Here is a 21,653-nt window from a genome sequence, read left to right as displayed (position 1 = left end):
TTGGCTTGCTTTTTTGTCGCGATCCCTTCTCGCTCCCCCGCGATTTGACACCCTGTTTCTGACACACTATAGAACTTTTTGTACAACAGACATGCCCAAAATTTTCGCTGGTCCATACTAAAAAGTTTACAGAGTAAACAGAGACAGGTCTGACGAAAATTACTCCCCGAAATAATAAAAGATTCAGGGCTGTTAAACATCAAAGATCCATAGATAAATACAGATTTGCTCCCTGTTCAACCGGTTTTCTCTCCAGATCAGTATTTGTTTCGCTGATCTGTCTCTGTCGAACACTGTAAACAAGGGCAATTTCTTGCTCAAACTAAAATTGATCTGTTTCATTAATACAGACCTGTAAATATATGGTAAATAAATGGTAATTTGTTTTTATGTGAGAGCTTTTTTGTTTATCCATTTTGCCTTGCTATAAGATCTATAAACAGTCCATAGACAGGGTGAAAGACAGAAGAACAGAGAAAATTTCCTTTTATGTTGACAAATCCGCAAAAATAGCGGAAAAACCGAAATTCGGTACATTTTTGAAAACTTCGGGTTCAAAAAATATGAACCAAATTTAGGATGTTAAATGTAGTAATTTTCTATTTTGTTAACATTTTTTAATCATAATTTATGTGACATAGATCCTTCATAATGAATAAAGTACCCACAAAAAGAGAGTCCACAGAAGAGAAAAGAAATCGCATGATTATAAGTTAGTATTTTTATAAACTACAGTAATCAATAGATGATAGAAATATAATCGGATGATCAGATGCCTGTCCATGCTTAGAAATAATATCTGTCGAAATGACAGTATCATTCGAATCTTTTTGAAAGTTCCAAAAACAATATTATTAGATGAGTTCCCTTATACAGTTATTTTCCTCTTTTGTGGCCACTTTTGGCGCATAATTTTCATAAAAAATATCCCGCCGTAAGGCCTAAAAATTTTTTCTTACATTTATTTTTCTTCGAAAAATGGCGAATTTAATCATTGAAACGCTTTTTCTACCTGTTTTACCATTTTGGGTTAATGAAGCTTTATTACTTATACGGTAAAAGCCATTTATTTTATAAAGAACATCCTTATTTTTGAAAAAACAATCTGTTTCTTCCTTTTAAATTTTTTCGGCTTGACGAAGGGCCAAAAAATGAAGCATCATCCTTGCATAAGAGTCCCTCGAAAACCCCTTAAAATGAAGAAATGACCACGAAATTGGGGTCCACAAAAGAGGAAAAAACAGTGTCGTTATATCAAATTCTGTAACCTTCACCTAATGTCATATTTTGAATCGGAAATTCATATCCATAAGCTTCGCCGGGGAAAATAATGATAGACCGGTCCAAAAGTAATGCGGATGTATGATGCATAGCCTAAAAATATGATTTTTTTAATTTTTGGCAATTTATATCATATTATTTGAGTAAAGAACATTTTGTTTATAATCTCACAAATAACATACGATATCCTTTATCAGCCTTCACAAAAAAGTGTCTAAGAATAATATTTATACAATTTTTACAACACTCAAACAAATAATATGGTTTGACTAACGGGTTAATGTTATGCTATTTAATATATTCTTGTGGTCAGAAAAACCCTGCTTAATTACTTCGGAAAGAACGCCGGCAATTGACCACTCGTTCTTCATAAGTCGCCAAACTTCATCCAATGGGCTATACCAACTCTCGTGGCCTCCGATGGTAAGAAGACTTCCTGAAGGTAGCCCAACTGCAGAAAATTTTTGTAATGTCCTAAATAATAGTATGATTTTTTTACTTCAAAACTACCGTGGATGTTTCTGCAGTGAAATCCAGCCATCTTCTGTCAACGTTTCAACATGTGCTTCAGTATCATCCCAAAATAAACTTGCATATCTATCTCCTCCGATTGCTGTCGGATTACCATTATATAAACCCAATTCACCTTCGTCGTGATCGTGTTTTGCCGAAAATGTTCTCGTTGAATTAAGTCCATCAAACAACTCGCATGTTTTTGAATACCAATTACCGAAACAAATGAGTGCTTAAAAAAAAGAATCATTGTCGATTTTTCGCTAGTTAAAAGGTCATGTCAATGTGTTTTCTATGGCAAACAGACTATTGCCCACTGACTATGGGTACGAAGTATCGGGATATCGAGTATCCCGTGGCAAAAAATGTAGAAATTTCTGATTAAGCAGGTCAATTTTGAATACTCAGGTATATGAAAAAGGGTTGAAGAAATATAGAAGCGTTTTTAGGAAAGAATTTTTACGATGTTTATGCTCATTATTTGGCATTAAAAGTAATAACTAGTAACAGCCTTTACAAAATGACGAAAAATATCTCGACGCCTCTCCTTCAAGTTATTGTATATCATTTATATATTTCGCACTCACAATAACCTTTCTTATATAAACGTTAATATTCTAACCTTTGCTACCTTCGTCAACTGTTAAAGCTGCATGATCAGATGAGTATGAAAAAATAAGTTCAATTGATAGTTTTGTAAATTGACAGCCATCTAATCGAGATATCTAAAGAGAAATCTAAGGTTTATATATCGATAAACCCGTTGCATATTTGATTTTTTATAAATTGATATATAAGTTTCTTCTTTGGACATATTTTGAAAAATAATAATACGAAAAACCCACTTCAGAATGCAATTTAAGAATCTTCCTTAAAGAATTAATATAAATTCAATAAAATTCAATAAAGTATACTGAAAAATTATAATTTTAGAAGTCTATTTTCACGTAATGGAGATATCATATCCGTTTTCAGTGGAAAAGCTGCTTTAAAATGATACCAAAAAATATGTCCGGATTTCAAGGGGAAAAAAGGACTAAAACGGACTTGTTCGAAAAACACCGGACGAAAATCCGTTTTTATATCCGAACACGGACTGACTAGACTTTAGATTTTAACGGAGAACACAGACACGGACGAATTATTTTAAGACAAAAACGAGATTTTATCTTGGCCTTGGCTCAAGCGCCCTTAAATCGCTTGTCAAATGTCATAATAAAATCACGGTATAAAAAATATTACTATTTTTTTGCGAGAGATTGCCCTTTTTTGAGAAAAGAAATCAAAAATGCCAATTAGATTATTAGATACAAACACTCTAGAAAATACCTAAAAAAAAGGCTGGTTGAAAAATTGATTTTAAGTACAGTTTCTGAAAAAAATTCGTAACAGGGATTCGGCGCTACGACAATAAAATATTCAAAGCTTTATGCTTGAAACAAATGCTTACCCCTAAAGGATTATAAAAGCCTCCAAATATATGCACATAATCGTTAACAAGCGCATGTCTCGAGTTCATTATGTAATTCGAAATGGTCTGGCTTTTAACAAATCTCGTTTCCGACGGGGAATAAAAATATCCCGGTTTTTTAATGTACTCATCTATTAGCAATGAATAAGGTTCGTAAAAATCATAAGAGTTACGAGAAGGAATAACGTTGATCTGCCTCGGCTTCGAGTGAATGAGTTTTTTGATTTTAGTGCTATTGTCACACTTATAAATCCTGATTTTTTTGTTGAGAATATTCTCCAGTCCTTTGATTTCAATTTTTGATTTGTGTCCCCACATTTTTGTATAATCCTTTTGGAGTTGAATAATTTTTAATATATAAAAATAAATAAATTCAATTGTGTGACAAGTTTATGCTTCCTAAAGAACGAGAGAAGAGTAGAAAAAGTGCGGGCTTGAGGTGCGGAAATTCCTCATATCACTTTTTAACTTATCAGTGACTTTGAATTATTTTTGTGTATGGCGGCCTTGTTTGCGAACGCTCATCATTATCTTGCGAAGGCCGTTGGTAATCTTCCTAGGCAGTTCGCAACGAACTACAAATTTGCCATGAGTGTGCGCTTTGCGCATTTACTGGTAGAGAACTGATAAGCTTGGCAGAAGCTTATTTTTCTCAAGTTTAAACACATTTTGAAAAAATTATGAGCAATTATCGGCCATAAATTTTTTTATTTTTCGAATGACTTTTGTAATTCACGAACAAAGCCGGCCGCCACCGCTTTTTTTTATCTTTTAAATAAATATTGGTGAAATTTAAAAATATAATTATCTGTTACAACCCTTCCTCAAGAAACTCAATAAAGTATAATTTTGAAGAGTGATCAAGAATAAATGAAATTCCCAATTCAACCAATTCTGAAGAGTTTGATTTCAAAATAAACCGTTCATTAAAAAAATCAGAAAAAATCCAAAGAGAGCTATCTGATGATATTCCGAAGCTGAAAAGGGTCGTTCCATCAAAGAATTTGCATTCAAGGATTTTACTTTCTCTATGAGCGCGAAGACTCCCCTGAAAATCAATGCTCAGGTCGAAACTTTCTTGTCCATTCAGTTTCATCTCGACAGTCGAAATATGTTTAAATCCTTCAAGCAACGAAAAAGGTTCATCCCAAATATTATTAGGTATGATTGTTGTAAAGGTCGGGCTTGGGATAGGAAATCGTCGCTGGGGCTTGACGCTATTTTTTGAAAAAGCCGGAAAGACATCTTTGTGGAATGCAAAATAAGGATTACTGGTCACATGCATTTCCATTACTGCTTTTTGCTGCACAAACTCGATTTCGATTTCGTCTTGTTTATTGGTTAAAATGTGGACTTGTCTATGTTTTTGAACAAGAGTTATCAACCATTTCCTAAATTAAATACAACCTCAAATCTTGCATCAAAAATATAGTTTTCAATATAAATTTTTTCGTCGTTGATGATGCCATTCGCAAAGTACTCGCATTCATCATTTATGATTCCTCCTAGATTTGTGTAATACAAATCATCTGGGGCAAATAATTTCGAATCGCAGATTGATTTTTTTTGATATTTAATTAAAGAGCCAATCCACTCTCTACCAATTGAGAAAAATTTTCCATCTGCATCCAATAAGACCGAATATAGTGTGTTAGAGAGGGAAATACTTCTTGCTACCATAATAAGAATCAGTTTTCCGGAATCTATCTTTTTTGAGCTATAATTGATAAGCCTCTTCCAAATAAGAATAATAAATTGTTTTTAACTCGTTTCAAAGGGACGACGTGGACGGGATCCAGGCTTTTAAACTCCGTGGGCAATTTGATTTCGTCCTTTTTCCACCCTCTTTCCAATTCCTCACTTTGCCTTATTCGGTTTAATGCCTTAGTTTTGGAGAGTTTGATGAAATGTTCGCCAAGCCTGACACTCATAAGATGAAAAAAATCATTGAAACTAATTGCGGAAACTTTTGCATTGAAATGATTGCTTGCAATGAATCCTTGTGCTTCTTCGAAACGATCAAGATTGTAATCAGGAGCGTAATAATAGCATTTATCCGATCTTCTATTCGGAGAGCTAGAAAAGCTCAAAAATAATCAAAGCCTATTTCTGTCAGATTTGATTCGTAATCATTTTTCGACCTTTTTCAGATGACAACAACTGGAAAAATAAATCTATCATTTTCTTTTCGACGAATCTCAATTCGATGGGTTCCTATCGCAGAACCAAAGTGAAATACAAAAAATCCTCTAAACAAAGATATAGTTAATGTAAGGGCTGGCAAATATGAGCAATTTAATAAATCGAAAAATTTGACCCGATTTACCTCCGAATAACTGAAATATCAGCATTTCTTTCATAAACTTGACAAGAAAAATTTTTAACTAAGAAAATTAGAATTTTCGCAAAAATAAGGTCATTCTCGTCAATTTTCGGCGAAAAGTCCAATTTTCAAATGCAATTTTTGGGATGAAGAAGAAGACTCCCAAAAATGAAGCCTCAAAATGGGGGGTATTGAATTGTGCCGCCCTGCGCCGCCCAGCGTCGCCCGGTCCGAAATCATCCGGCACTCATCCGACCCAACAATAACCTAAGAAACAATTCTGAACAAGAGCGAGAGTTGGGCCCCGCCAATTTAATGAGTTTTCTACCAGAAAATGCGCGCGTAAGGGCCTCTGGCCCGCCACGCGCTTAAGGATATAAGCTATGAATTTGAACTTTCGTAGCGCCTAAATGCGAAGTAGGATCATTTTCACTTCAAGAGTAATCCTACTTAAAAATGCACGTAAAACTCAAATCTGGTACTTTAAAAAAAAATTTTATAGAAAATTTTCATTTTAGAGCGTTTTCAAATCTTACGATCGCGATTCCTCGAAATTTTTCCACTAAATGGTTCCATAAAATGGTTGAGTTTTTTCGATAAATAACTTCTCTTAACCCTTATCTACAAAATTGACGGTTCAGTTTTCCCTAATTCCGACCAAAACCGATTTTAGAGCCATTTCCATGAGGCTTACCCAGCGCGTGAATAGTGTAAAAAGCGGCGCGCTGGGCGCTCGCTCTCTCGACTCCTCTTTTCCGTGAGATTGGCGCGGTTGAGCGGAGCGCTTTGATTGGTTGCACGCGAAAAAGCACAAAAAGAAGAAAAACACGAGCAAGAAAGAGGAAAACGCTAGAATGAAAATTCGAGGGAGTTTTGGAAAAAAAGCCCGTCAATTTTTTAGCTTAACATCATCGAAATAATTGGCACGGTTTAGTTTTAGCGATTCAATGAAAAAATTTCGAGAAATCGAGATCGTAAGATTTGAAAACGCTCTAAAAGGAGAATTTTCTATAAAATTTTTTTTAAAATACCAGATTTGAGTTTTGCGTGCATTTTTAGGTAGGATTGCTTTTGAAATGAAAATGATCCTACTTCCCATTTAGGCGCTACAAAAGTTCAAATTCATAGCTTATATCCTTAATTACAGTTGACTCGCACAATTTGGACCCGCACAATTCGGCCCTTTTTCCGAATTTTGCAAAAATTAATGAAATTCGCTCAATAAGCCATCTTTGTGAATTTCTGTCGAATTTGCTTGCTCAAACGTATTTTGTAAGATGTATTTACGAGATAAATGCTATTTCTTAATCTTTCTTCTGGTAAACACGTAGAATTTACGGGGAAAATTGACGAAAAAAGTGATATTTCAACATTTTAGGGCTCCAAAATTGATCTTTTTTAAAGTAACAGCAAATTAATTCGAATTTCGGACCCGCACAATTCGGCCCTTTTTCGAGAAATCTGCTAAACAAAAAAGGTCCAAATTGTGCAAGTAAACCGAAATTAGTGATTTTATGCGAAAATCTGAATTAAGGTAGGATCTCCGTACAGCATCAAGTCTCAGAGTCTATTTTAAAATCTCTTTTCAAAATTCTCATGAAATTCTGACCATAAAACTTCAGATAAGCATTTACTCTGTCTCAATCCGTTTTCCCGCAAATTGCAATTGAAAATGGCGAAATTAGTGTATTTTGGCTAGAAGGCGGAAATTCTTAAATTTTCATCTTTTTCGGTCGTTTTGCTAGGTTGTCATATGATACCTTTTTTGTAAGCTCATGTTCAAGAGATTAATTTGGAATGAAGACAGTGCCTTTTGGACTATGCCCGCAAGGCAATTTAGGGGGCCAAAGGGACAAAAACCAGATACCTTCATACTCTAAAAATTTTTACATTGAAAATTTTGACCATTTGGAAAATGCTCGTTTCAGTTCTAAGATAATGTTCTAAGCTTTACTCTCAAAAAATATTCGATCGGTTTTCTTTACAATTTTTTGAGGTGAGTCGCCTTGAATATAGGCTTATTTTGCGATTTTTCGCTGAGACGACAACTTTGAGCGACTAGCTCGTGACATTTTTCTAAGAATTTTGTAAAAATCTCGTATCAATCAGAAGATCTTGGATCGAACTTTATTTTAAGCCATTACACGCCTAACCAGCATTGTTGGGTTCGGAGGAGAGTCTCTCTGCTTTGGGCCTGTACGGGGATCCTACCCTTAAAATCGGCTTCAAAGTTTTGCTCCACTTTGAAGTATTTCCGAAAAATAACAAGAGAGGACTTTTTTCCACCGAAGAACCAGTTTAATTTTTGGGTTGTGGATCGGGTTTGGGTATCTGTCTGGGTCTAAATTCCGTCCTAGATTCTAATTTGGGCTCGAGCTTGTATTTAGACTGGAGTTTGGCCTATAAAACGACCTCTAGAAGGCGGTAAAGGCGATGTGTCATATACGACACATTGTCGTCGGTAAGATATCTTCCGCCGGGAAAATTTTACATTTTTTGGGGATTTTGGTTTGAGTTCTGGTTAGAATTGAGGCTTGAATTTTGTTCCAGAATCTAATTTTTGTTCGGGTGTGGCATAACCTCGGGTTTGGCCATTATAATCGCCTCTAGAAAATAGTAAAGGCGATGTATCATATACGACACATTGTCGTCGGTGCGGGAAATTTTCGTTTATCGTCGTAAGGTTAAATTGCATTCATTGAGTCACAAGAATCTTGATTCTTCATATTTAACTGCACAGCCATTTTTTGACATTCTATTTCTGGGTGCGCGTCAGTTAAGGCGTTTTTGCCATTTGCGTTCTTTAAGGATGTGTGGGGCAAATTTCGGCAAATTGACCATTTTCAAACAGCCCTCAAGCTCAGATGGGTAATAAAATTTTTAAAAACTCTTCTTCTATTTATAGATTGGACCCTAAACTAGAGTTGAAATTTTTTTCAGAAAAAATGATTAAGGGATTCTGGCCATAATGACCTCGACTCCATGTCATGTCCGTGAAAATCGTCATTTTGCGTCATTTTCGAACGCGATTTTTTTAATGAAAATATTTTAATTTTTTAAAACTTAGACGCTGAAAAGGAAGTTTAAACGCTGTTCTAGGGTTGAATTGAAGGAATTTAATTTTTCGCAAAAATTGCTTATTTTAAAACTTCAATCGAAAATCGGGTTTCAAATGGTCAAAAAAATGAAATCTAAAATTGCACTAACTCGTAATACAGTTAGATAAGTGAGTCACTGTAATGAATTAAAATACTCAGCGAGTCGTAAGCTTTCTAAAAATACTAAAATAATTACACTTAAAAGACTTTAATAAATCTAAATTCACGAATTTTCATAGAAATGCCAATTTTAAATCCCGTTTTTCACAAACTTTTGTTGACATTGAGAAAAAAAGCTAAAGACATTTTTTGATGCTCTTGATGTGGGCTTTCTAAAAATGGAAAGAAAATTTTAAAATTCGAATTTTCGCCAAGTCGCCCCACACCTCCTTAAGGCATTGCGTCAGTTAAGGCGCTTGCGTCAGTTAAGGCGCTGAAAAATGACTAGTGGAATTCTGATTCGAAGTAGGGTCTGCTAGATTTCTTGATAAAATATTACTTTACCAATTCCTAGGGTAAGTGCCAGAGTTAATATTTTCTCGAGAAAATCTTTTATATTCAATATAAGCTGAACCGCTGGTTTATTATTGAATTTGAAGTTTTTCATGATAGAAATAATTTATTATTTGTAAAAATAAAGGTTCGACACTAAAATTTAGTTAATTTTCTCAGATCGTTTTCAATGTAATTGAAATTATCTGAAATTTAAATCATACGCTGTTAAATTTCAGATTGAAATGAGAAGAATTTCAAGGAAAGTTACAATCGAGGTAATTTAGCAGACCCTAGTTGATATCAGAATTCCGCTAGTCATATTTCAGCGCCTTAACTGACGCAAGTGCCTTAACTGACGCAATGCCTTAAAGAACGCAAATGGCAAAAACGCCTTAACTGACGCGCACCCTCTATTTCTTCAATATTGTTTAAGTGACAATAGATTTTGCGATCAGTTTCACCCTTACAGTAGTCAAGTTCCTTACTGCAGCCAGGTTGATCTACTTGAACGTAACCAAAAAATCACTCGAGCCCGAATTATTTTTCTTTGACAGACAATCGGGCCCAAATTAACCAGCCCTACTTTAAGTCCTTTATGATGACACCTTACAATTCTTTACGTCTGTTAGCAATAAATCTATGAGAACGACCATTGTAGTTTAATTTCATCAAGTTCCCAACTGCATCGACCAAATAATGTTCTCCGTTGAGATAAGTAGCACCAATGGACTTTTGTGTTTTTTTTCATTTATGATTAAGTAACCGAAATTTTTTTAAAATAACACGCGCAACCTGGGGAATTTTAAGAATTACCAAAACTTTGAAGCGCACGATTCAGTAAATTCGCCACAAAACAATCAATTGACAGGTCTTCTTTTCATATTTAGCCATCTTTATCTTTCGTTGCTTTTTATTGTATTGTCATGATCATAAAACCGAAGTACGCGGTTAACCTGTAAAGTAAAAATATTCATTTATTTGAATGATGAGTTACATAATTTCATAAACGGCGAAGTAAAAAGATTGCGTTTTGTTCTATTTTGCGAAAAACAGACCCAAAAATAGGTCTCTTTTAAGCGAAAAAATAAATATTATTTGAAATATATATTAAATATAGACAAAAATGGCGGCGTCATAAAAAAAATAAAAACATAAGCTAAAAAAATAATTGTAAAAACTTTCATAAGAGAACGAAGGTTTTATCTTAAAATTTGTAGTCTTGCCACTAAAGTCCGACAAAACAATTGGAAATTTCTGATCATTCTCACGGTCATCTGTCAATTCTCTAACATCTCCATTATATTCCCATTTAATGGTTTCTTCATAAAGAACCGTTTGTGAAGTTGACGTTAATTCCTGTGATGTAGGGGTAAAATTATTTATTTCATCCAAGCTTTCTTTAGTTTTTGGCATGCGATGTTTCCACCAGATATTATCAACCCAATATGTAGTTGTTGTGGACTGAGAAGTTGTTGTAGACTGAGATGTTGTTGGACGTTCTGTTGTGGTTGCCTTCATTGAATCTTCTGTGAGTTCTATTTCTAAAAGGTCAAAAACAGGAGTCAATTTCTTGCGTGACTCCGTTTTTTCGCACTTATAAAAAGGGCAAGGGCATCCATTTTTACAATATTTCTGAGTTGGACAAACGTCTCCTGCAAATTCAGAAACCCTCGTTAGTTCAAAACAGATAGAAAGGCAAGGAGAAGTGGTGGTAGAACGATAAGGATTTGATTCCAAAACCAACGTGTTTGAGCAGAAATACTGACAGATTTTTTGATCGTAGAACTGTCTCTTCTGGCAGCGTTTGAGATTAATCTCGTTTTCTTCTTCGGAAAAAATATAAGTGTCAGTTTTAATATGTTCGATTTTCAAAACTGGTTCAGGAAGGATGAACTTTTTTGTTTCGTAACATTGCTTCATCAAATGCCCACAGTAATCCATTTCTGCTATTTGAACACACTTTTTGTAATTTCGATGGCAGGTAGAAGTCAAAAAAGTCTTCACGCCCCGGGATCTTTCCAAAGAATGTATATTCGCTAGATTTCTAATTTTTTGATAACAAAGCAACAAAAATACCTATTAGCATGACAGTGATCCAAAACAGAGAGCCAAGAAAAAGATATGTGTATTGCTGGGGATCCGTTGCGCTTCCATGCTTTGCCAAACTCATTTTCGCCGTCATTTTTTTCTTCCATGTTTTTTTTTCTTCAGATTTTCTGATATCATGCTCTTGGGTGTGGATGCTTCGAGTTGACAAAACCTCTTGAGGCAACAACAATACTTCCCTTCCCTTTTTTCTCAGAACCCCAATACAATCACAGTCGAGACACTGAAAATAACTTTTATGACGAAAATGCTGAGTTGTGCCACCCTCCGCCGCCCTGCGCCGCCTAGTGTCGCCGGTTCTCGCCGGATCCGAATATTTTGCCTTTCAAAAGCGGATTTTTAAGTTTTCATGTCAACTTATTTATTCTGACTTATTTATATAGTCATAAAATCAAATGAAAGGTAAACCTATTAACATAATTTAAATATAAACGAAGTATTAAGCTTCGATGTTAAGGGTACGGGTGTCGGCTAAAAACAGAGTAATTAATCGAATTCTTCACAAAATTTTAGCTCAAGTTATAATTAATTGTCACCTGCTATCACTATTTTTTTACGAGATATTGTCACGTGAAAAATTGCCGGAAAAAATTTTTGGCTCAGATTTTTTCCATCTGGGGCTTTTTAGAAAGCTTAGACGATGAGGACCATCATGATAGCCTCGGTTTTCCTTGAATCAGTCTCTAAGCATTACTAGAAGCGAAAATGTGTCGCTCGGTTTAAAAAAAATGCCAATTTTGGGTAAAATGCCAAAGATAGTTTTTTTCAAAAAATAAAATTTCATACTTATTGTTTTTCAATTTCAAAAATCTTTTGACAAAATTAAGATAAGAGTCTGAATTTGTATAAAAAAAAATAAAAAAGGTACGTTTACAGGCTCATTTCTTCGGAATTGCAGCCTCTTTAACTTTAGCCGGTCAAGGTACTCCAATTCTGGATCAACCCTTAGGGTCATTCAATCGCATTTAACTCCAAAAGTTGAAGAAAAAAAATTTTTTTTAATCAACTTTGAGGACCTTTTTACGATCGCCTTTCGAATGGTAGGGGTTTAAACCCATTTCAGATTGACCAAAATGTTGGCAAAGCCATTTTCTCTCGAAAACTCAAGGCGCCATATATGGCGCCGGGTAATAACAGGAAGTACTCCATATATGGCGTCCTTTGACTGGTACCCGAGCTTTTTCCCGGCAGCGGGCCGATTAGTTTTTCTCGAAACAAATATTATAAAACTAGTATTTTTCCATTCTTATGCCCAAATAAGATCGTCGTCTGGAAAACAAGCAGATAAAAACATTATTTAGCGAATTTCATCCGAAATCAATTTTTGACTTTTTTCTCGTCAATGATCATTAGCGAGAATTTTTTTTTCGGATTCATTATTTTCTTAGAATTTATACAATTAATCCATGCTTATATTGATAAAAATGATTTTTAATATATTAATTTAATGTTTGGAAGAAAAAATATTGATTTTTCCTATTAAAAAACGATGCGGCGCCATATTTGGCGCCTCTTGACCGGTACCCGAAGAAAATCATTTTTGGCCGGCTAGGGTTAAGGCCCATTTTGACCATTTTAGGTCAAGATCAAAACTTCGAGCCAAGTTATTATACAAGAAACCTTTTCAAATCCAGATTTCCTTTTGACAAAATGTAAATCTAGGATGGAACTTTGCCCCTATGTAAGCAAGTTATTATTATGAGATACTTTAGTCCTTATTGAGCTCTCGCTGTAAATGAATTTTTTTCTTACCCGGATTCTTGCTTGGTATAGGGGATTCTTCACTATCTCGTTCTCATCCTCGATTATCATGGCGATCGATTTTCAGGAGAGAAAATCTTCTATGAGGAAAAATGGTAAGAAACTCAATTATGAGAGTCGGTGTTACGACTCTTCGTCTGACACTTCGACAGTTTTGCCGCCGCTCAAGTTCCTTTTTAAGGTCAGCATCGCTGTTCCACCTTTAAAAATGCTGATAACTATATATACGATAGTAAGAATTCCTTTCTGCGAATCATGAACCGGCTTCGAGCAACGTTCATAGTAATATTATTAATTGAAAGAAGTTGAAATCGTTTTAAGATCCTATTTTAAGATCAAACTGTATTTAAACTTGACTAGTTACTGACGATGGCAAAAGCCGAAAGCTCTTACAAATAAACCAACAATCAATATTATCAATTTCGTATTAATAGAAGTCTAGCATCCTATTAAGAGAATACTTTTCTCTGAGTTCGTATTTTAGCGAGGGCTATGAAAAGTGACTCGGCAAACGAAGAGACCTCAACGAAGGATGGTGTTCGATATTTTCTTGGGAACAGTTTCTAAAATTGAGGAAAGAATAACTAATTTAAAAATTTGATCAGAACTACTTTTTGCTGTATCAGATTCTTCTCAAGTCTGCTAAGAACCATTATTTATCTGATTTTTGACTTAGAGAATTGAAAATTTTGCGAATTTTTCCAGGGTCAATCTTTTATGAAAATATGCGAAATTATCGATGAGTATACTTTTTTCTTCTTAAATTTGAAAAGGCCAAGGATTTGTATACCGATCCTTAAGCAAAATCACAGTTTATTTTTTGAATCAACCAGCTAAAGAAACCACTAAAGATGGTTTAGACAAATCTTTCACTGTTTTATCAGACGCAAAAAGCAGCATCAACTTCGTAAAGAACAGGTCTGTAACCTTGCTCAGCGTATTCGATGACTTCTTGGTTAATCAATTCATCTCCTTGCAGATCAAGCCGTTCTATAGCGTGTGGCCAACTCAAACCGGAGACAACGAAAATGGAATTGTTGATCATTATTCCCGATCCCCACCAATCGGCCTTTATAAATCGATTTTTTATTTCGAAAAATGAAAATTGAACCCTACATTTTGAAGATCTCCGATGATTTTCCAGATGTCGTTTTGAAGGAGCCAAATTTTTGTTTGCGGTATTAAAGCGGTACCGTCATAAATTCGACCTCCCGCGAGCAAGAGACTTCCACTTGGTAGACCCATCAGGACATGATACGCTTTCGGACTAAATTCTAGTAAAGGCTCCCTTTTCAGATTGATTACATACGTAGGAAAGTCAGGAAGAGAAGACCAGCCAGAAGAGCTCATAGTTTCTACCTTGTTAGTATCATCTTCGAATCCGTCGTTTCCGACTGTTGTTGCTTGCCCTTGATAGAGACCGAGCATGCCACCGTAATGAGGAAAGATCGATGAATGAGTCGAGCTACTAGTAGATGTAGCAGGGTCGAAAACTTCGCATTTTTTGGTTTCTTCATCGGCTGGAAAGCAAATTAATGCCTTGCTTTCGTGCTCGATCGAAAGCGCGGCGGACCAGGAATCGTAAGGGTTGATCAGTCGTAAGGGCTCTTCTCTCCACTCGCAGCCCACGAGCTTGGCAATCTAAAGAATCATCAGTATTACTTTTAAGTTGACTCGAAAACCTTGCGTCTATCTCGCGTTCCGCCGAAAATGAAGAGCTCATTCTTCAAAAGTGCGTGAGGAGCCGAGTTTGTGTAATAATTTGAAGGCGCTGAAATGTTTGCTGGTTTTAGAGCTGATCCGTCGAAAGAAACTATGAAAGCGTCGCTTACTCTCTTCCCAATCACCAGAATATGCTGTGTCAAAGTTAATTGAGAGGAAAAAAGAATGACTTACTTTATCATTAACTGGGCAAATCGGATTATTGCAATTTACACAACCCTGCGCGCAGTTCGCTCCACATGGGCAATCGTCACGGCAGCCTTAAAGAAGAAGAATTCATCAATTTTGAAAATAAGGCTTTTCACGGAAAACTGACCTTGATATTCCTCTGAACATAGAGATTGGCACAGCTCCGTTTCACAGAGTAACCGGCACTGGTTGTATTCCACTCTGCAGATGGAATCGCATTCTTCCTGCAACTCAGAATCCGGGCAGTTTTCTTCCTTGATTTCAGTAATCTCTCCCTTCCGATTTTTCACACTACACTTGACCAGGGAAACTCCTTCGAAAAAAAGCAGAATTCTTAGAAATCTCATACTCGAGATATACATTGAACGGCGAAAAAATAGAGCTTTAGCTTTTGCCAATTTTATTGAACTGCAAACCGGTCTGATATTTAAATTCGCGTAAACCAATTAATCCTGCCAGAAAACGACCGAAAAGCTCGAATTTTATAGCGATAAAGAAAGCGTTTATTACAGGTTTCAAAGATCGTTCATCTCAAACATCATCGTAATCATTAGAAAAGCAAAGGGCCAACAATAAACGCTTTATTAACCGCTTTAAAACTCGATATTTTTTGGTTGTTATATTTGCAAAACTAGTGAGGCACTTTATACGTTTCTCTCCGATCAATCGATTTCTGATTGTTTATCTTCTTGGACGCAGCTTTTCGTCGTAACTTCTTGATTTTTTCGGTAACAAGACTGAGCCAGTCCAACTCTAGCTCGTCTTCTTTCACGCTTTGATTCGTGTCGCAAATAATCGCCACAATTACATTCATTGTCAAGTACATCATCGAAAGATTCAAAGCAAAGTTCGGATCGGGAAGTTCGTCCACTTCAGCTCACATATCTTCAAAAATTATGTTTGTTGTCGAAAAAAAGAGTTACCTGAAGGCTTGAGATAGCCCTGTCAAATGATGACAAAGAAGGTTTTCCACAAAGACCGGAAAATGAACGACGAGTAGCGGAAAATAAGGAAAACGACGGAAGAGAGCCCAACTTGTATCGGCAAAAGCGCCATTACAAATGGAGCCAGAGTCTTTTTCAGTTGTTTGAGGATGCTCGTGTAGTACAAGTAGAATCTACTTTATTTTCTTTGCGGGCCGATTAGCTGCGAATTGAGTTAGCTGAAATCGTGGTTGAACGAAATAACCGCTTTTTCCGGCTTATTGTCGCCGCTCAATTTTAGGAAGTTCTCGCAATAAACTGACCTAGAAAGCAACCTTACCTCTTGCCTACCGTTCTCAGAAAATAATGGAAAAGAGGCAGGATCGTCGGCGATTCGTCGCTGACTTATTCAAAAAGCGCTAACTTTGACTTCATCTTTATTTATTGCCTCTTTGAAAATGCTGCTGATTTCGCAAAGTTTCAGAAAAGTTCATTTTGATTTTTTTGTTGCTACAATTATAAGCAAAATGAAAAAATTTTCGATTCGGTTTCGGCTCTACTAACAGATAGCAATTTCAATAGCAATTCATGGTCAGCTTAAATCATATGAAAAAATCCGTAAAAGGAGACGGCTCATCGGGCAGTCGATAATTGATGGTTCTGCGCAGAGTTCTGCTCCTTTTTCCGGACTTTTTCTAGTTCTTCGTCTTTTCTGAGTCGGTTCAAAGCCAGAGTCGACGATTATTTGCTCAGCTGCGGAAAACTGTAAAGTGAAAGATTTTTCACACTCTTTAATTAATAACATTTAAAATAATTTGTAGTTTTTGAGTTTTGACCAAGTGATTTGTTGATTTTATTTACAAATTTAATATTAATCAGTGATTTTTTGGAAAATTTCTTTTTAAAGAAACAGTTCGAAAAATCATTTTGTACAAAATTTTATTGACTAGGACGTTGATCATATTTGGCGGTGCAGAAATTCAACGGCGATATGAACAGAATCGGGTTGTAATAATATTTATCATGTTCTCCAACAAACTCGACTGCAACAATATTGTCTCCGTCTTTAACATCAGTTGATCACTTTTGTTTCAAACTATCGAAAACTTGGTCAACCTTTCCTAGATTCACGCGTTGGATCATTCGAGTTGATTTGTCGCTTCCTCCGGGGAATAAATATAAAGCGGTGCCGACTTGAATTGCTGATCCATAGTAAGAAGGCTGAAAAATATAGATTATATTATATAATAAAAATTAATATTATCAAATTTTCAAAATACCCCGAAATGAACTTACTTGAAGCAAACTTCCCATTATTGTCCATCTAAATTGATTCAAAACGAATATCTCCTTGAGAACTTTTCCATTCGCCAAATCCAAACCTCCCAACGTAGCAATTGATCCCGACGGCAATCGAGCAACAGTAACACTCCGTATCTTTCTTAAATCATGCTGAATAAAAAATTTGCAAAATAAAATAACATTGGATGACGAGGTAGTTTTTCCCAGCCATTTTCAGTCAGGGTTTCCGTGTATCCTTTGTTCGATTTTGGATAATTTTCACCGCCGACTGCTGTTGGCCGTCCTTTAAAATGAGCAAGTCCACCTGACCAGTGCCCTTCTCTTGGTTCGAATGCAAGTTCTTCAACAGCGGTGCCGTTAAAAATCTCGCACTTTTTGTCGTTCGGATCATCAAAACAAATAAGAGCTGAAAAGTGTAAAAAATAATAATTTATTTTTGCGACGAACCTTCAGTTCCGTTTGAAATTGTGAGCGTCCTGCTTCCACCATAAAAACTATACTGAAGCCGAATCGGGAGAAGCCTCAATTCGCATTCGACAAGAATAATAATCTGAAAAATAGTCAATAAGGAGTTTCAAAGAGCAGTCTACTAGTTTTTTTCTCTGACGGCCGCCGAAAAAATGCAACTGGCCTTTCACAAGAGCAGCTTTAGATTCAAAGATTTTATTCTGAAGAATCTGAGGAACAATCATGCTTGTATTTTCGTTTTTAAAGCCGTCTCCAAACAGAGCATAATGGTGTGGTAATTCAGCTGGTTCAGATAAGATAACAAGAATCTGACTCTGTCGATTTTGATAGAAAAAAACATTCTTGATTTCGGTTTCGTCGTCGAATTTGAAAACTCTGATTCTCTTTTCTCCTAAAGTTTGAAACTCGTTCATTTGCCTTGTTTCTATTTCCTCGCCCCTTTTAGTCACAACAAGGGAATATAATGAGTCGTTTTCGACTTTGAAAACGAATTCAAGAGATGTCCAATTCGTGCTTAACTGATCGTCCAAAATGATCGATTCCTCGAAAAAGTCTGATAAGACCGCAATCGAGCTGTTTTCGTAAGTTCTAATTGCGATGATAGATTTTTCATTATAAGATCGAAATTCCAGAATTTTCGCAGCTTTTGTGAGAAACGATTTGGTCTTCTGAGAGTCAAGAATATTTTTCGATTAGTTTATTAGTTTATAAATTATTTAGCATTAAAATTGAGACTCTTTCCTTTAGGTCTAAAGTGAGTTTACGCGTTTCGTTAAAGTCCAGCTCGAATGAAGAAATATGGAATAGTGACTCATTGAAAGACGAAAAAGGGAAATCAGGAAGAATCGCCCGTGGATAGGGTGTAGACAAACTGCTTGCTTTTTGGGCTCCGTTTAGCGCTGTTAGTAACGACTTGCTACTAAAAGATTATGCTCGTTTGCTCAAGAGCCTCGCCTGATTGCGGAAAAGCGGTTTGATTTTTGACAGCGTTTTTCGCGAAGCTCGGAAAGACATCTTTGTGGAATTCAAAATACGGGTTACTTGTCACTAGCATTTTGTTTTCAGCACTTTGTTGTCGGAAATCGAGCTCGATGCGATCTTTTAGGAGGATCAACTTAAATGTAGTCAAGTTAAACAAAAGTGAAGATCCTCTCCGAAGTCGAAATAAATTTCAAAAGAAGTGTCGAAAACAATATTCTGGAGATAAATACGATCGTTGTTTATGAAGCCATTGATGAAATACTCACACTCGTCGTTGTTGGTTCCGAAAGCATTTGAATAAGCGTAATCTTTCGGAGCGTACAAACCAGAGAAACAACGCGATTCTCGCTCGTACTTGACCAAGGAGCCTATCCATTCATTGCCGAGCGTTAGGAATTTCCCCTCTTTTTCGAGTAAAAGTGAGTATTGCGTGTTTGAGAGAGCAATGCTTCGAGTGACGAGAATGAGCATCAACTGACCAAGGTCGATCTTTTAGGATTCACAGAAAAAGCAGAAAGGGCAAGTACAAAATATCTTTTGAATCCATTCCAGAGGAATCACGTGCACTGGATCAAAGTCGCGAAACATAGACCAGCTTTTTTTTAGGTCAGCATTTTTATAACTTTTTTTTGGCTTGAGGTATCTTCAAAATTTAAACTGGAGGATGATCCTTGGCTAAAAAGAAAATTTTCCACCGGTCGAATTTTTTGAACCGGTCGGTTAAACTCGCGGTAAATCGCGGTTCAGCCCCTTTAGACCCTGAAATACCCCTAATATGGGTATCAATCGACTTCCTATGAAATAACGAGTCGAATGAAATATGAACCGCGGTCAACCGCACTGAACCGGGCGGTTAAAATCGCGGTTTAGCCCCTTATGACCCTAGAATACCCCTAATATGGGTATCAATCGACTTCATATGAAATTTCGAGTCGAATGAAATATGAACTGCGGTCAACCGCACTAGACCGGGCGGTTAAAATCGCGGTTTAGCCCTTTTTGACCTTCAGAGACCCCTAATACGGGTATCAATCGACTTCTTATTCAATTTCTTATCATAATAAACATAAACCGCGATGAACCGGCCGGTACATTCGCGCTAAATCGTGGTTAAGCCGTTTTCTCGCTCAAACTCCCCTTCAGCAACTCACAACCTTAACTTAAACCACCTTCTACAAAAAAATGAATAAAAAATTTCTGAAAAACGAACACCATAAAAGCTAAACAAGAAGGGGGAATGTGGTAAAAAATAAATAAGGGTGAGGGTGGGGTTGGGGACAGAACTAAGACTGATCACCTTAGTTTTCTCATCCCGGCCTTTATCAAGCCCATTTTTAATAAAAAGCCAGGGACGGGGCTGAGACGGCCCTTCGGGCCGTCAAGCCCATTTTTAATAGAAAGCCAGGGACGGGGCTGAGACGGCCCTTCGGGCCGTCAAGCCCATTTTTAATAAAAAGCCAGGGACGGGGCTGAGACGGCCCTTCGGGCCGTCAAGCCCATTTTTAATAAAAAGCCAGGGACGGGGCTGAGACGGCCCTTCGGGCCGTCAAGCCCATTTTTAATAAAAAGCCAGGGACGGGGCTGAGACGGCCCTTCGGGCCGTCAAGCCCATTTTTAATAAAAAGCCAGGGACGGGGCTGAGACGGCCCTTCGGGCCGTCAAGCCCATTTTTAATAAAAAGCCAGGGACGGGGCTGAGACGGCCCTTCGGGCCGTCAAGCCCATTTTTAATAAAAAGCCAGGGACGGGGCTTAGCCGCGATTTTGACCGACCGGTTCATCGCGGTTGACCGCGGTTCATATAGGATTCGACTAGAAATTTAATAAGAAGTCGATTGATACCCATATTAGGGGTCTATGAGGGTCAAAAGGGGCTGAACCGCGATTTTAACCGCCCGGTTCAGTGCGGTTGACCGCGGTTCATATTTCATTCGACTTGTTATTTCATAGGAAGCCGATTGATACCCATATTAGGGGTATTATTAGGGTCTTAAAGGGCTTAACCGCGATTTACCGCGAGTTTAACCGGCCGTTTCAAAAAATTCGACCGTTGGAAAATTTTCTTTTTGGCCAAGGATCATCCTCCAGTTTAAATTTTGAAGATACCTCAAGCCAAAAAAAAGGTATAAAAATGCTGACCTAAAAAAAAGCTGGTCATAGCTGGAACCGTGATCTCGTCTTTTCTCCAGCCCTTCTCCAACTGCTCCGTTGCTCGGATTGAGTTAAGAGCGACTGTTTTCGAAATGGTGATCCAGTTTCTGCCGAGTCTCAAGCTCATCAAAATAAATGTGCCGCCAAAGCTGATTGAAGATGTTCGAGCGTTGACGTGGTTGCTCGCGATGTAGCCTTAAATGTCAAGGAACAAGGAAAATTTAAGGGCTGATTCTCACCTTGAGCTTCCTCGAATCTGTTAAGGTTATAATCGGGCGCGTAATAGTAACATTTGTCTGGACGGTCGTTCGGGGAACTTTTATTGGTCAAAATTTTATAAACACTTATTAAACTGGTCAAAAGTTTATAAACACAAGTTTATAACAATGTTAGGTCAGCAAGAAGCTGATAGATCTGATAGAGATCTTGAGGCGCCCGCCGTTTATCCACTGCGTTCAGTCTGTGTAATTCATACACAATCAAGTGTAAAGTCAGTGTTTACCTAACTGAAATTCAAGACCTAAACTCTCCTTTTCCGTGTTATCTAGAGGCTGCAGTTAGACTAGAGAGTAGAGCAAGACCTCGTGAACTAAGAAGGCACTTCGGACATATCAACTGGTGACAACAGATGTGCTCATTGCTTTCGCCAGACACTGGACCTAATTTACGATAAGTAACACGCTTTCGATCGCCTGGTTTCACTTGGTCCCAAAGCGAGCTGGGAGACTTCTGGAGACCCTTGAACTGCTTGATTTCTGCTGATACTTGCTCCGCAGCGAGCGGTGATATGCCAGAAAATTATGAATTTTTCGTCTTCGGACAGTCATTACTCACGTTATACTTACTGAAACCAAGTGATTTAGGCATCACT

At 36.9% G+C, this 21,653-nt stretch overlaps 3 protein-coding genes and 1 long non-coding RNA gene across 5 annotated transcripts; all 4 read right to left on the bottom strand.

Annotated features, from left to right (window-relative positions):
* Positions 1-708: 708 nt before the first annotated feature.
* LOC145700859 (uncharacterized) lies at positions 709-3,313 on the bottom strand. The gene is made up of 6 exons (XM_081778173.1): positions 3,245-3,313; positions 2,417-2,519; positions 1,792-2,026; positions 1,614-1,755; positions 1,275-1,374; positions 709-826 (listed from the first exon to the last, which is right to left on the bottom strand). The coding sequence occupies exons 1-6, from the start codon at positions 3,311-3,313 to the stop codon at positions 723-725; spliced, it is 753 nt and encodes a 250-aa protein (XP_081634299.1). The 3' UTR covers positions 709-722.
* Positions 3,314-5,334: 2,021 nt separating this feature from the next.
* On the bottom strand, positions 5,335-13,171 carry LOC145709412 (uncharacterized). 2 transcript variants are annotated; one of them, XR_014134886.1, is made up of 4 exons: positions 13,040-13,171; positions 11,258-11,510; positions 9,792-11,217; positions 5,335-5,514 (listed from the first exon to the last, which is right to left on the bottom strand). XR_014134886.1 is itself a non-coding variant. In XM_081787101.1 (3 exons), exons 1-3 carry the CDS (start codon positions 13,097-13,099, stop codon positions 10,289-10,291), a joined length of 1,242 nt encoding a protein of 413 aa, XP_081643227.1. In that variant the 5' UTR covers positions 13,100-13,171; the 3' UTR covers positions 9,659-10,288. The 2 variants fall into 2 exon arrangements, 1 of the variants encoding a protein (XP_081643227.1); XM_081787101.1 differs by lacking the exon at positions 5,335-5,514 and having other exon boundaries at positions 9,659-11,217.
* A 757-nt stretch (positions 13,172-13,928) lies between these two features.
* On the bottom strand, positions 13,929-14,682 carry LOC145711413 (uncharacterized). The gene is made up of 3 exons (XM_081789113.1): positions 14,358-14,682; positions 14,165-14,315; positions 13,929-14,117 (listed from the first exon to the last, which is right to left on the bottom strand). The coding sequence occupies exons 1-3, from the start codon at positions 14,474-14,476 to the stop codon at positions 13,929-13,931; spliced, it is 459 nt and encodes a 152-aa protein (XP_081645239.1). The 5' UTR covers positions 14,477-14,682.
* A 51-nt stretch (positions 14,683-14,733) lies between these two features.
* LOC145695237 (uncharacterized) lies at positions 14,734-15,291 on the bottom strand. Its single transcript, XR_014133670.1, has 3 exons — positions 15,087-15,291; positions 14,945-15,030; positions 14,734-14,904 (listed from the first exon to the last, which is right to left on the bottom strand). It is a non-coding gene; the product is annotated as an uncharacterized LOC145695237 (long non-coding RNA).
* Positions 15,292-21,653: the final 6,362 nt, after the last annotated feature.

This window comes from Oikopleura dioica, chromosome 1 (assembly GCF_907165135.1).
Source record: "Oikopleura dioica chromosome 1, OKI2018_I68_1.0, whole genome shotgun sequence".
Classification (NCBI taxonomy): Eukaryota; Metazoa; Chordata; class Appendicularia; order Copelata; family Oikopleuridae; genus Oikopleura; species Oikopleura dioica.
The sequence above is the reverse complement of the archived record's forward strand: the minus strand, read 5'-3'. Positions and strand labels throughout refer to the sequence as shown.

What these genes read in the sequence shown, in the direction of transcription:
- LOC145700859 (XM_081778173.1), bottom strand. Translation starts at nt 3,313, where the DNA reads ATGAACTCGAGACATGCGCTTGTTAACGATTATGTGCATATATTTGGA. An exon ending in TCACTGCAGAAACATCCACG is followed by an intron (nt 1,756 to 1,791) that starts GTAGTTTTGAAG and finishes ACTATTATTTAG; the next exon opens with GACATTACAAAAATTTTCTG. An exon ending in GATTCAAAATATGACATTAG is followed by an intron (nt 827 to 1,274) that starts GTGAAGGTTACA and finishes ACTTTCAAAAAG; the next exon opens with ATTCGAATGATACTGTCATT.
- LOC145709412 (XM_081787101.1), bottom strand. Translation starts at nt 13,099, where the DNA reads ATGATAATCGAGGATGAGAACGAGATAGTGAAGAATCCCCTATACCAA. An exon ending in TATACCAAGCAAGAATCCGG is followed by an intron (nt 11,511 to 13,039) that starts GTAAGAAAAAAA and finishes AGTTATTTTCAG; the next exon opens with TGTCTCGACTGTGATTGTAT. An exon ending in GATCACTGTCATGCTAATAG is followed by an intron (nt 11,218 to 11,257) that starts GTATTTTTGTTG and finishes TTAGAAATCTAG; the next exon opens with CGAATATACATTCTTTGGAA.
- LOC145711413 (XM_081789113.1), bottom strand. Translation starts at nt 14,476, where the DNA reads ATGCTCGGTCTCTATCAAGGGCAAGCAACAACAGTCGGAAACGACGGA. An exon ending in TCTCTTCCTGACTTTCCTAC is followed by an intron (nt 14,316 to 14,357) that starts GTATGTAATCAA and finishes ACTAGAATTTAG; the next exon opens with TCCGAAAGCGTATCATGTCC. An exon ending in TCATCGGAGATCTTCAAAAT is followed by an intron (nt 14,118 to 14,164) that starts GTAGGGTTCAAT and finishes CGATTTATAAAG; the next exon opens with GCCGATTGGTGGGGATCGGG.